Here is a 13997-nt window from a genome sequence, read left to right as displayed (position 1 = left end):
AATCAAAAGCATAATTATCTCTTCAGGCAGTGATGTCAAGTGATCATTTTGCCCAATCAACACAAATTTCAATGGGCCACTCAAACCTCCAATTTATTGCTGCTGAATGAAACTGCTCCACAATCTCCTCATACAATTATTCTCCAGGGAGCATTAACACATTAATCAACAAATTCTGTAGCCTAAAATAAACTACATAAGGAGCCCCAGATTCTATTGCCCACATTGTAAAATGCTGACATGCACAATTTTTATCTATTGGCAGAGACTTCTTCAGGTGTCCACGTAGATTTAATAACTTTCTTTTTACACAGCATTCCACACTCCTGGTTTATGGCCACATTTGGATGACCTGGGAATCAGTTCAGCAGCTGATCAATTTTAAAACTTGCAAAAGCATTCTGGGCACTTCCAGCAGGTCTTGAGAAAAACTGAACCTTAAAAACCAGCAGAAACCAACCAACCAACCAACAAAAAAAAAAAGGAGGGACAAGAAAAATTTATGTTTGATATTACACACCTTTGGTTGAAGAACCTGGCAGTAAAGCAATTACCAACACATCCCAGAATAAAAACTAGCTCCCACTTCTCATCCTCCCAGTAACATGCTGAAGCTAAAGGGTGCTTGTGCCTGAAAATGTGTCCATTTTTCAAAACATGACAGTCACCTAGGAAAAGAAGTCAAATATATGGCAGGGCTGAACTACTTAGTCATTGAATACTGCAGAAATGGCAGTGATTCTTTTGTGATAAATAAATTAATTTCCTACACTTATCTGATTTAATTTAATTCACCCAGCAGTTTGCAACTGAAAGATAAAGTGAAAATTTTTAGAAGCACACTTCACTGTCACAGAGACTTGCACCATTTATATATCAATTGGCCTGGCACTACTTGTTCAAAAGACAGCAGAAACTTCTGTGTTTCCATTTCCAGACTGAAAGCCCAGCAAAGGAGCTCAGAAAAGTGATAGAATTTCATTATGCTGTGTAAAACCCAAAATATGCTGGTAAAGAGCAACATAATTTATTGCCAATACTACCTGGTAAGCATGCAAAACCAAAAGGCAGCTTTGCTTTATCTTAGGAAACACAATTTTTTGGCCATCCCAGCTTGGCACAGGTATTTTATTCAGATAAGGTGACGACATATAAAAAAGTTCTTAAAAACCCAAACCAGCTCCTTTTTTGAATAAAAATAGATAGTTTAATTAGGTTTCTGTTGGCTACATTTAAGTGACATTTAATATTAAATTAATCTGTATTAAAATATGTACAAAGAATGATGTAATGATACATAACCTCTGCAAATTTGTTACAATACATGAAAACATTGAAGTCACAGTGAATTCAAGCAAACACTTCAAGGAGAAGAGCATTCCACATGTACACATATACACAGCCACCAAAGCTCAGCAGGGTAAGGCCAATGAGCCATTTCTTATGACCAAAGTAAAATGAAATCTGCTATGCAAGAGGAGAAGCTAATCTGTCAATATTTATAGTGCTACACTCTACACAGAATTATCATAGTACTTCAGCCTCCTTCCAGGAAAATTATTCCCAGGGTAAAGCTACAAGTGATATTCCAGTACCACAATGCATGACTAAAAAGGCTTTCTTGATACTGGCATTCCCTGGATTTTTCATTTGGTATTTGGCAGTCACTCAGTATTTGGATTTTAAAACCCCTGAAATCTAAAAACTCCTCTCACAAAACAAGTCTTTCAATTAAACTACAAGACTTCAATCTGGTAATACTAAAAAACCTTTTCAGCATTCTAGAACTTCAAGGAGAGTTTCCAATAGTTTGTTTAAAAAAATAAAAAACATTCAAGACAATTTTAAAAGCACAATTGAACAGCAATATAAATAATGGAACTTCAAAACCTATTTTTTGTTATTAGTCAACAACTGAACATCACAAGAGTACATCTACTAATAAAAGCAGGTTTGATAAATAGAAATCCAATGTACAAATACCAGGTGACAGCTTGTGTCATTACCAGGGTGGGATGTTTAGAAAAAGAAGTGTTCAGTATCTCTGTGCTGAGATGAAAATCCTCTTGACCTCCCAAAAGGCATAAAAACACCAGTCCAGGCCTGTACCAGTACCTAAGATACACCAAAATTGCAGCACCATGAACTTTGGAACATCCAGAATCATTTCAGAGGGTTTCATCCTCAGCTTCCAGCACAAGGAGCCAAAAGGCACCACTGCATAACAAGAGCAGAAGACAACACAATCAGCAGTCAAAGTGTAAAGAAAGACACAAATGGATGTAGAAATCCTGTGAGCCATGCACGCCTCTGCTGTCTAAGAAGCAGCTTTGAACTAGTGTGCAGTACTTGACAACTACAAATAAATTCTTACATCCCCATCTCTGTTCCAGGTAGAAACTACACACCAACCTAGGCTCCAACCCTAACACTGGGAAAGAAAAATGCAAATTCTGCATTAACATCAAAGCCAGAGCAACTGCTCTGTCCAAAACTCCATCCTGAGCTCAAAGAAGCCATCAGAATTAAATGTCACTAACAGAGGTTCAGCTACAATTAGCTAATATATCTCTCACAACACAAACTGATGCTCCTTTTCCACCCTAAGTTAAAAAGCCACAAAAAGTTAGGAACAATGACAGAGAAGCTCATGGATGATGAAACTTAAATAAATCTCTTAAGGATGAAAAAATTTTGCTTTCACATTGTCTGCCTCTTCCTCCAAAGGAAAACAGTTGTCTTTGTAAGAAACTCATAGCTTCAATTTATATTTTCACTAAAAGTTGACATATTTTTAAAAAATATTCTACAGATAGTGGCAGGTTACTTGATTTATAATAATTTTTTAAATAATCCTTACAGTGTCTTACCTTTAAGACAAGAGAGAAATGAGTGCATCCAGAAATTTGCTCCGATCTTCTGTTTTCAATTCAATTACTGAAATATGAAATATTTTATTACAGGATGCAAATAACTGACAGATATACCAGATATCACCAGAAGATATACCAAGTATGTTCTCTTGAAGAACAATAAGCCTGAGTATACCAATTTATATTCTTGCCCACCTTGAAGAAGGAGAAGCTATTTCAACAAAATGCAAAGGACATTGCTAATATTTAAGAACAAAATAAACTAATTTGAAGGTGCTCACTCCACAACACAGCAGGCAGTTCTTAAATCTACGACTATTTCTGTGTATGTTCAACATGCATAGATAGATGTTGTTAAAAGAGCCTGTCTCTTCTTTAAGCACGTGCAAGATAGGCTGATTTCACTGCTTGAGCGTCCCATCAACACCACACTGCTAAATTAAAGCCTTCACAGACAAGATCACGGACTGTAAAGTGAAGAGCACATGTGCAAACCGTGCAGCCAGTGCACGCAGAATGCCAGCACCTCCACGCAGCCAGGCCGGGAACGGGCCCCGCAGCCAGCGCCGCCACCGCCCCCTGCGGGCCCCGCGGCCAGCGCCGGGCACGGGCCCCGCAGCCAGCGCCGGGCACGGGCCCCGCAGCCAGCGCCGGGCACGGGCCCCGCAGCCAGCGCCGGGACAGCGCCGCCACCGCCCCCTGCGGGCCCCGCAGCCAGCGCCGGGCACGGCCCCGCAGCCAGCGCCGCCACCGCCCCCTGCGGGCCCCGCCACTCACTGGACATCTGGAAGTGGTTGTGCAGCGTCCGGGAGCTGGTGCTCTCCGCAGCCTTCTCGAAGGCTCTTCCAAAAAAGCTGAGGCAGGGGCAGAAATACGAATGAGTGCCACAGGAAAGGACGTTTGCTGAGGTAGAAGCAAGGAACTTTTTGCTGGCTGAGAGGTGGAAATGGCTTCCAGATGTTTTTACAAGGGCCGTGTATTCAACACACACCTCACTTATTCACGTGAGAAAATTTTACATTGGAGGCTTTTGGAAATGAAGTCATGGGCCATATAGTAAACTGTTTCCCTCTTTTAAGGGGAAAGGAAAAGAAAAATCCTTACAAGGAAGGTCTTGAAGATCTGTATCCTCTCTCAAAGTACCTCATGCAGACTGTATGCAGAAGATGTGTTTTTGAAAAGGATACCATTCAACTCAACATAATCAGTGCTTAACGGGTACAGAAAAATATATTTGCTTCAGAGACAGGTTCAGAACTTGTAAACACTTTGCTTACTTCTTTTTGTCTGAGCTTTCTGTCTCTGGAGGAATCCCCACCATGATCACAGTTCCCTGTTCAACATCCATGGGTGCAGCCATGACCAGGGGCAGCAGCTTGCAGCGCTTGTTTTTTGTCTGGAAGTCAGAAAGCCTCTTTGTTACACAAGGCTCAGAAAGCAATTTAATATCAGCTCTCTATGTGAGATAGCATCACAAACAGCCACCTAAGGATACAGATATTCTGCAGTTCAACAGAAGGTGGTTTCTTTACAGGACATCTTAATTCACTTGTCAGTAAAAGTTACTTTAAGGACTAATAGAAATTTCAGTGATGCACTCCCTCAAAACTTAAAAAATTACACAAATGTTTAGATTGTTATTATCTTAGTAATGAAACCTCAATGTTATGAATCTCCAAATAGGTACCTCCCCTAGAGCAGCATTCACAAATATGCTAAAATCATCCAATCAATCAGCAGAAAAACACTATTAATAGTTTTGTCTAATGCTTTTAATAATCAACTGTAAGTATGTAAGAACAATAAGTACTACACCAGCCAGAAGTTTGTGAGTCAAATGCTTTTGATTTACTTACAGAGCAAACAAAGGATTTCAGTAAGTATTTACTTAGCAGACATAGAGACACTGGTTTGGAAAACAGCTTCACATCCGGTGTGCCCTAGGAAAAGAAGAATCATTTCAATTACAGCCCTCGATGATTCTTACTCTTACTTAGTTTTATTATCTACTAACAAGCCTAGAAGCTGTGTGTGGCTCAAAGAACACTAACAAGAACCACTAAATACAGGAGGCTGAGCTCACCCAGCTTTGCAGCAAAGCCCTCTTCCCTTTATGAGGGGTGATTCTGCCTTTGGGAGGTTTAGAACAATGTCAATATTGACCCACCCGAGCACAGCACAGCACAGAGAAATAGAATCTTTCTTACAGAGTAATTCTTGTTTTGCCAAGCACTTAAGGAAACTGTGATTCAAGGATGATACAGTCAAAAAGGAGAGTCAAATGAGAACCCAAACACAAAATTCTGACCTCCATGAGGGAGCAATAAAGAAATGGCCCCTGGGAAATGACAAGGTTGGTGCAAATACAGCTGGCCACTGTCTGCTGAATGGCACGTAGCTGCTTTTTGGCTAGGTCCAGTCCTTGGTGCAGCTTGTCCAGGTTACCCCTGCAACAAAAAGAATAAAAATAGACACTTCCTTAGTACAACAAGGTTTTTCACATAAAAATTATACCAAAATACTATTCACAGGGATATTTTGATTTTTTCTTCAATAGCTTATGAAGCAACAATTCATATTTTAGATCCATAATCCCAATACCGTTGCCTAAATAAAATTGCAAAATACTGAATACATTTTCAGTACCTGGAGAGACTGTCCAAAGCCTTAATGAAATTAGTTGTTTCAGGCCCCTCTTTCTCTGTGTTCTCCATGAGAGAAGTTGTTGCATAAACTATGTCACTTGCTGAGAACTTGTTCTTAAAGCCAAAGTGAATGCTGAAAGTCTGAATTCGCAAATCTTTCATTCTGCAAAATGAAATAGACCCAGGAAAAATTATTAACATTATCAACAGTGGCCAGCTGTCTCCCCAGTTTGTTAATCTTAAGTACATGAAGAAAAACCTTATACTAACATTTGCAACAAATCCAGTGTTACTTTGTCAACCTAAAAATCATATTTTTAAAAACAACATATTAGATCATCTTCATACAAAAATATTTGAACTTAATTGAAAAGTATTTTCAGATAAAACATTTGTATTTAAACCAATTTACCCAAATTTGTTTGCAGATTCTTCAATCATCTCCCGAAGATTTTCTTTCAAAGACATGTCCATGGAATTAAATTTCTGTTTCACTTGTTTCAAGGGCAAACTAGGAATAGAAGAAAAAAAATTCATTGACAGGTATGTCAGAAGAAATAAGTGTTCTGCCTTTTTTCTCATAGGACTTTTAAAATTATTAGATAATTTAACAAGGTTAAGTCTGACTAAACTTGCATGCATTAATTTTTTCAGTCATTGAAAAGTGAATACAAGGAAGCAGAGGTTACTTTACAGAGCTGCCATTCCATAAAAACATACACAACTTGTGTACTGGCTTACAAGGAACAGTTACTGTAACTCAGAGACACTGCCACCTATTCAGAACCCCACAGTCATATTTAAAAGCTGACAGCTTGAGTACTTGCAAGCTATATTCTGAATATTTTCCTGTAAGTCACTGAAAAAAAAATATCCAAAATTTTATAACTCACCCCATGTCAGCCAAAAATTCCTGAAGCCTCTTCTGCCCTTGTACAGACCAGAGCTTGAGGCTGGCAGAGGTGTAGCAGGTGTTACAGAGACTTTCATAGAGAGACCAGTGCTGGTAGAGTGCCAGGCGCAGGCTGAGCAGGAGTTATGGCAAATAATTGCAAACACAAATATCCTCTGACCCTACAAACTGCACAAGTGGGAAAGGATTCAACTGCCCTTACACATTGCATAAAATGCAGTGAGAAGCTTGGGTGGTGTAACCCAAGAGTAGCAATGGTGACTTCTAACCAGTTCTGAAAGGTTAAGCTGAACTGAAACATTCAGTTCAGGAGCAGCTGAAAGAGGGATTCATCCACAACAAAACATTTGGATTTCCCTTCATTTTATTTCCATTCTCGGCAGAGATGGTGCTGGGATTTTTTTTCGCCCTAGATGAAAACTCCAGAGAGGTTCAGCCCAGACCTTCCTTAAGGATACTCGTACTCAAATGCAATTCTCATGCAGTCGATGGACAGGGAATTCTCCTCGTCCTCGTTGCGGTGGTTGTGGCGGGACACGTGGCGCTGCAGGATCCCAATGTCAGTCACGTACTTCATTCTGAAACACAAACAAGCGTGTCACTTCACCTTCTGCCTGGCAATTTTTGTTCTTGATTACAAGAAAATAAAAATGCTTCCCCAAGTTTGCAGCATGAAAACTGTAGATACATTTTTAAACCCTCCCAACTGGTTAAATAATGTTTTTTCAATATTCATCTTTTTACCCAGGCAATTAAAACAGACAAACAAACAAACAAACAAAAAAAGAACCCAAAAGCCCAAACAAACAAAACACCAAAAAAACAAACCAAACCAAAAACCACAACAAAAAATCCACAAAAACCACAAAAAACCCCAAACAAAACAAAAACCAACAACAGACTGACCAAAGTTACTTATCACATTTATCTATTTTAAAATGTCCATGTAATAGTGAAAATATAACACCAGAATTAAAGTCAACACATGTAATACTAGAATTCTGATCCTATCTAGTAGGAAATAAAAAAAGAGGAAAAAATATCTGAAACTTGTTATCTAAAACTGCAAAGGAACCTGGAAGATACAGAACATACAAAAGTTTCTTCCTTTAATAAAGCTCTATCAAGCTCATGCTCAGGTAAACGACCATTAAACACAATTTCCTCCTAGATCAGAAGTGGCTGATTTATAATTTGGTGAAAAACAAAGTTAGCTTAAAAACTCTAAATAATAGAAAATAATTTTAAATATATATATTCCTATTTTTGGAAGGCAACAGATCACATTCAGGCATTAATATATTTAATATCACTGTTAATTACTTATATGTGTTATAATAATACCCTTATGTTTCCTGATCTCTACTAATTGCTGCTGGTTACTCCCAAAACCAAAATGTTAAAAGACAGACAAATAAATAAGAAAGAATAATACTAATAATAAATATAAGCTTTAAAAAAAAAACTTTCTTACTGAGTGATTTTATCTTGGACCCATTGATCTGTTAGGCCAACAATAGCCCACCTAAATTTTTGTTGGAAAAAAGAAATAGAAAAAAAAGGTTAAACCAATAAATATTCCAAGAGGGTATATGACATTTAACTCTCTAAGTATGTAAGAGAACAAATCAGAAACATTGTTTACCAGCAGCACAGAGAAGTTAGTAACAAAGTTATCTACTACTATTCCCTCTTCTGCAGACACACACATATAGTACCATTCTCCCTTTTTCCATGCAAAATCTGTTGTTGCTTTTAATTAAATTTACACAGATGCATCCTCTAGTTGAGGACAAGCATCCATTCCCAAAAGAAACTGGAATCTCATAGTGAAACCAAATGATTTTGGGAGAACACGCCTGCCTTTGTGGCAGGTTTAAGCTTCCAATCTCTACCAAAAATGATGATGGAAACCTACCACAACATGTCATTCAAGTCCTTAGACATGATCCATGCCAGATCAAACATCACCATTGCAGACTACAAGAGGGAGAAGCAAAAGACAAATGAACACAAGGCACAGTTCACCAAACAAATAGAGCAGCTCAGTCTGCCAAGTCCTAGCACATGTTACCAAAGCCCTAGAAATCCCCCCGGAGTCTGACACTCTGCCAGCTTCTTCCTAAGATATTAAATAGAAAGAAAAATATTCTAGAGAGCTCTGTAAACCTGCATTACATAGAAAGCAAACACTTAATTAAATATAAATAATCAGAGAGGCCAAATGACAGAAAGAACAGCTGGATGTTCTAAGTGCTGTGTTTAGCATATCCTGACGCTTTGAAAGACAAACAACCTCCCTACATGCTCAGGTCTTTTTTGTGACAGTATGTTGTAAATAGATAAATAGATACCCTTGCAAAGATCCAAAAAAAAAGAGCCATAAAACAGTAAACTAAGTTAAACTAATTTTATAAATATATATATATAAACTGCATCATATATATACAATGAGATACAAAAATGCAAGATGCAATAATATTATTATATTGAATAGTATTATTAGATAACTAAGTAATTGTAATAAATAATTATAGCATTGGATATTGTCCAATTACTTTCACACTGTCACCTTGAAGTTTTATGGCAAGCAGAGTTTATACTTACTGAGGTTCCATGGTATTCATATTGTTCATAATCAAAAAGAATTTCTCGTCTAAAATGGGGAAAAAAACCAGATTTGAGTAAGTGGGGAACTGGTCATTGGAGCCAGTTGAAAAAAATAAGCCAGAAATGGTGATTAATATTTAAATTTCGCTTTAGCAATTAAAAATATTAAACTTGGGCTAGAAATTGTTTATCTGCAAGGCAAGATAGACTTCAGTAACAATGTGGAAACCACACTGAAATGGACTCATAAAGCAAAAAAGAAAAATTTTTACATTACTATTGCTCAAACCACATTTTATCTGATTTGTTCCTGCTCATTCCTATTGACTACAGTGGGATTGTAAAAGTAGAAAACAGAAGGACAAATTTCACCCCAAGACAGACAAGATAAGATTACAGCTGTTTGAAGTGAGCCAATGCACCTATTGGTACTCAAATTTTAAATTGCTATTTACAATTTCTTCCATTTAAACAGTTTATATAGTAAATATCTCTCTCAACTTTTTAAACAAAATTACAACTGAAGCATCTTGCAAATCACAGCTCGTTATCTTGTGTTTGTATTCTTCACACAATTTTAATCAAAGAATGAAAGAAAAAGAAGCAAACAGGAAAAGCCCCTTTACACACCTGCGTGCTTCCCATTCTCGCCTTTGTCTCCTTTTCATTGTCCTCTCTATTACCTCCTGTAAATTAATTTCCAGGATGTTAAAAAGCTAGAAGAAATATCCTAATAGATTAGCATCTAGATGCCTCAATTATTAAACTTTAATTTTTAAAATGTAACTAAAGTTTTCATTAAAAATATTTCTTTTCCTTAAAAAAAAAAATTGCCATTAACAACATCTAATGAGAAAAGTATTATCAAAAATATTGCCAAGGAGCACACATAAAATCTTTGTGAAATATTTAACAGATCTGAGAAAAGCTTTTGTGTATTTGTAATTATCTTTTGAATTGGATAGCTTCTTTGGCTAAGACAGTGCTCTTTTTGTATTACTAGGAAAAAAAAGTACAATGCTAATTGGAAGATAACAAAGATAATGTAAACTATATATTAAATCTAAGGATGTCTTCATATGTAGTTGTCCCTTAATTGCTGGTCCCATGCCTTTGTTTGCTTTTGTAATGTAAATAGAAAATATGCTACAAGTAACGTGGCAAATTAAATTTCATGTGTACTCTTAATATACTTTTGTTAGTTTACTGCTACAAGCACAGATAAAATGCATTGCTAAACTATTTGTGAGTTTGTATCTTCTCAAACAGTTTTTTTGAAAAAGGAGTCAATATCTAAACAAGTTCTACTGCTAGACTGCCAAGCCCACAGCACATATTAGGAGATCTTTCCAGTTCACTGATTATACAAAGAATTATGCATAAGTAAGTCCAAACAGTTTTTTTTTTTATTTGGAGAAAATATTTCTGTGGAGTTCAGATAAATAAATATTTTGTTTATGTGAAACTACCTGTTGTTGTAGATTATTTTTAAATCTTGCGCTTGTATTTGTGATCCAATGGAACACAATTTTTAAACTCAAATATTGTTATGATGTAAAATATATGTAACAGCAGTGTTATTTTTCTTCCTTTCCGAACACAGCAGTGAAACAAACCTCTTCAAAACGTCTGCGCTTCTCCAGGGGTTCTGAGCCATCACTTTCATTCTCTGAGTCCTCTTCCTCCTCCTCCTCCTCATCTCTGAAGATGTCATCGTAAGCAGGAACATCAAGATCATCATCTTGCTTGACTAACAGCTTAATCTAGCAAGGAGAAAGCTGTATTTTAGTGTAAGTATCTTATTTAGTGAGCAAAATGAACTCTTATTTAGAAAAAAAAAACCCCTAAAAATTCATTTAGGCTGTATTAATTCTTGGCATACCAAAACATTGGTTTTTAATACAAATACCATACTGACTTATAGAAAATAAGAGCAAAAATCCTTATTCCCTTGTTAGAGCATTAGTGAAAAATGTATCATTTTAATGCTTGTTAAAATAGAGTAATTTGTGCTTAATATCTTAAATTCCAGGTGCTGCTAGATGCTGGGAAATAATACATGTCACGTTCTGGAGGGATGTTTATCCTCTGATTTATGGCAGTTTGATTTATGGCAGCAAGATTAACAGGTGCTTACTACCCACAACTACCACATTGCTAACATTGGGCATTTCACTACTGGAAAAAGGATTTTTTCTGGTCATGTACGTTCCTACAGCAAACATTTATTGATTAATGCTGCTTTCTGACCTACAAGCTAATGTTCTAACCAGTTTTGCAAACTCAGAAAAGCACTACACTGCTCACCACCACACTGTGGGGAGGCTTTGGTTATGGAAGAGAAGCTTTTACCTGTGTGTCATTGTAAACATTCACTACATTGATCGGCCTGTGACTGTCACACACGAAAAAAAAAGTGTCTTCTTCAGGCTGCAAGATTTCCAGGAGGTCAACATTGGCACCACAATTAATGAGAACAAAGTATTTGAACTGCAAACAAAAGAAGCAGCTCATTACTTTCATTGCCAGGAAACATTGAAAACTGAAAATACGTTTACAAAACCTACAGAGCACTCATCATTGCCAAAACTTGTGTTTACTTTCTGATATTTGATGTCTCTGAGGCAGAATTTTTTTTTAAGGCAAAGCACAAAATTCAGGGATGTTGGATATTCAATACCAGCACCTTTATAGCTCAAAATGTGTGCAAACTTCATTTGACTACATCAACATTATAGCACATTTGTTGGAGGCAATGTTAAAAACTCAACAAGTTTATTGCTGGCATGTTAAAATGTAACCACAGTTTTAAGAAACCACGAATAATAATGAGTAAAATGTTGTAAAACTGGGGAAGGGAAGATGTTTATCTTTACAAAAGATGAGCTGTAGCTTAAAAACTTTCCAGTATTTTTTCACCTGATCTTTATGCTCCAGGAAGGCAGTTTCGAGCTCTTGCCACCCAGCCACTGGCACGAGTGTGTATTGCACATGGTCACACTGAAACAACGCCTGCAAGGAAGCGACAGCTGTGAGCAGAGGGGAGGGCAAACAGCCTCTCCTGCAATGCTACACCAGGCTGTGACCCTGTTCCATACAACCCTTAAAATAAAGGCATCCCAAAGAACAAATCTACGTGAGCTCCGAGACTACCACTCACCAGTTTTCAGTGCCACAACTCATGGAAGCAAAGGTTACAAAAGCAGATTAAAGCTTTCCCCAGTTCACACCCATGTATAGGATCCCAGGGCACAGATATTTTCTCATCCTGTCAGTCTGCAGTGACAATGAACCAAGACTTACTTGGAGTATTTTACAAGCACATAATGCATCAACGTCTGAAGCAACAAGAAGAAGAACACGCTGTAAAAATAACAAAATAATAGCATTAATATAGGTGCCAAATAGAGCACGCTGGGACGTGAAATGCATGGAACACTGAGACACCAGAAATTCAGACAGACATCATCATTAGCAGAAAACAAGATTGCTTCTGAATGGATATTGCAACCAAAATTAACCAGTTTGAATATCTGTCAATATCAAAACCAAGCAACTCCACATACCCAAAATGTGTCAGCTCCTTTAGGGACACGTAATTACACAGACTCATCTGAACCTCACACACTTTTGAAGTTTCCCACTTAGTCAAGCCCCACAATTATTTTCATTGGGTTTAGAATAGCCTTCATTTACAGCAGAGATCTGCAACTGTTTTAACTAAAAAAAAAAATCTGTAGCAAGAGCAAGGCCACTCAGGAAAGAAATTCTTTCACCTAAATCAAAGTTGGCTGGTATATTTTTGGGGGGGCGGGGCAGGGAGAGGTTGGGTGGTTCGGTTTTTGTTTGTTTTGTGAGAGTGTTGTTTAGTTCTTAGGGGAAGGGTGTTTTGAGATTTTGCTCACAGCTGGAGATATTAAGATAAATGCTTTCATTTGCACAATCCATAATATCATTTCATTGGTAGAAATGCCAAAAGACTGTCCAACAAAAGCTTCACCGCCTTACCACAGCGAACGGAGTTAAGCAAACCCTGGGTTAAAAATACAAGTGGCAAACAGATGTGCTATAAGACTGCAGAAAAAACATTAAAGATTACAGAAAACAGTATTTAGTGTCTGGGCAAATAACACCAAAACGGTAGAAAAATAACTTTAAAAAATGGTTCAGAGATGCCATAGGTAAACATGAGATCCAGAACGCACAAGAATACTGTTGCGGAAGGAGGCGAAGAGTAATTGAAATCCCTGGCGAGACCTCACGGCGCTGACGCTGCTTTCTCCCGGTTCCCAAGGGTACGGAAGGGGAAAACACCCGGAAAGGGATTTTTGCCACCCAGGTGACTGCCGGACCCGCCGCCCTCAGCGCGGCCGGTGCTCCCCGCCGCCGACCCCCACCCGCAGCCCCCGGAGCGAGGCCAGCACCGCCCCAGAGCACCGCGGCGCCTCGGCCGCCGCGAGCAGAGCGGGGACGCCCCGCACCAACCCTGCGCCGTGAGGCGGCGGCAACCGCGGCAGCCCAGAGCGGGGAGAGCCCGAGGGGAGGCCGGCCCGGCCGCTGCCGGGGCACTCGGGGTGCCGCCCCGGGCCGGTCACGGCGCGCTGCCCGCACCTGGGTGACGATCAGGTCGTAGAACTCCCGGCGGCAGTCGGAGACGAACATGGCGGGAACGGGAGCGCGCGGCGGGAACGGGAGCGCGCGGCGGGAACGGGCGGCAGCCGCAGGCCGCGCCCGCTCAAACTGAGCACCAAACCAGCGCCGCGCCTCATTGGTCTGCGCCTCACGGAGCGCTGGCCAATAGGAACGCGGCCGTCCCGCCTCTACAGCGCGAGCTGCCCAATCTCTTCCGGGGCTTCGCCAATGGGATGCGGAGAAGGCGGTGACGATGCGCGTTGCTGGCCAGTCCCAAGCGGGCTTCGGCCGGAAGCACCCTGCCGGGTCTTGTCGCCGAGGCTG

The 13997-nt window shown here is 39.2% G+C and overlaps 1 protein-coding gene across 2 annotated transcripts; it reads right to left on the bottom strand.

Moving 5' to 3' along the window:
* Positions 1-1149: 1149 nt before the first annotated feature.
* On the bottom strand, positions 1150-13979 carry CDC45 (cell division cycle 45). 2 transcript variants are annotated; one of them, XM_038152314.1, is made up of 19 exons: positions 13653-13979; positions 12345-12404; positions 11961-12053; positions 11394-11531; positions 10658-10804; positions 9672-9727; positions 9039-9087; positions 8350-8411; positions 7906-7956; positions 6890-7009; positions 6412-6543; positions 5931-6029; positions 5520-5681; positions 5182-5320; positions 4730-4813; positions 4151-4269; positions 3651-3727; positions 2871-2937; positions 1150-2217 (listed from the first exon to the last, which is right to left on the bottom strand). In XM_038152314.1, exons 1-18 carry the CDS (start codon positions 13701-13703, stop codon positions 2873-2875), a joined length of 1704 nt encoding a protein of 567 aa, XP_038008242.1. In that variant the 5' UTR covers positions 13704-13979; the 3' UTR covers positions 1150-2217; positions 2871-2872. The 2 variants fall into 2 exon arrangements, with proteins under 2 accessions (XP_038008242.1, XP_038008243.1); XM_038152315.1 differs by having other exon boundaries at positions 1150-2115.
* Between the last annotated feature and the right edge of the window lie 18 nt (positions 13980-13997).

This window comes from Motacilla alba, chromosome 15 (assembly GCF_015832195.1).
Source record: "Motacilla alba alba isolate MOTALB_02 chromosome 15, Motacilla_alba_V1.0_pri, whole genome shotgun sequence".
NCBI lineage: Eukaryota > Metazoa > Chordata > Aves > Passeriformes > Motacillidae > Motacilla > Motacilla alba.
The sequence above is the reverse complement of the archived record's forward strand: the minus strand, read 5'-3'. Positions and strand labels throughout refer to the sequence as shown.

Coding starts and splice junctions, on each gene's coding strand:
- CDC45 (XM_038152314.1), bottom strand. CDS start 13,703: ATGTTCGTCTCCGACTGCCGCCGGGAGTTCTACGACCTGATCGTCACC. Junction 9,728..10,657: donor AGCGCAGACGTTTTGAAGAG/GTTTGTTTCACT, acceptor ATTAATTTACAG/GAGGTAATAGAGAGGACAAT. Junction 6,544..6,889: donor AGAATTGCATTTGAGTACGA/GTATCCTTAAGG, acceptor ACTCCTGCTCAG/CCTGCGCCTGGCACTCTACC.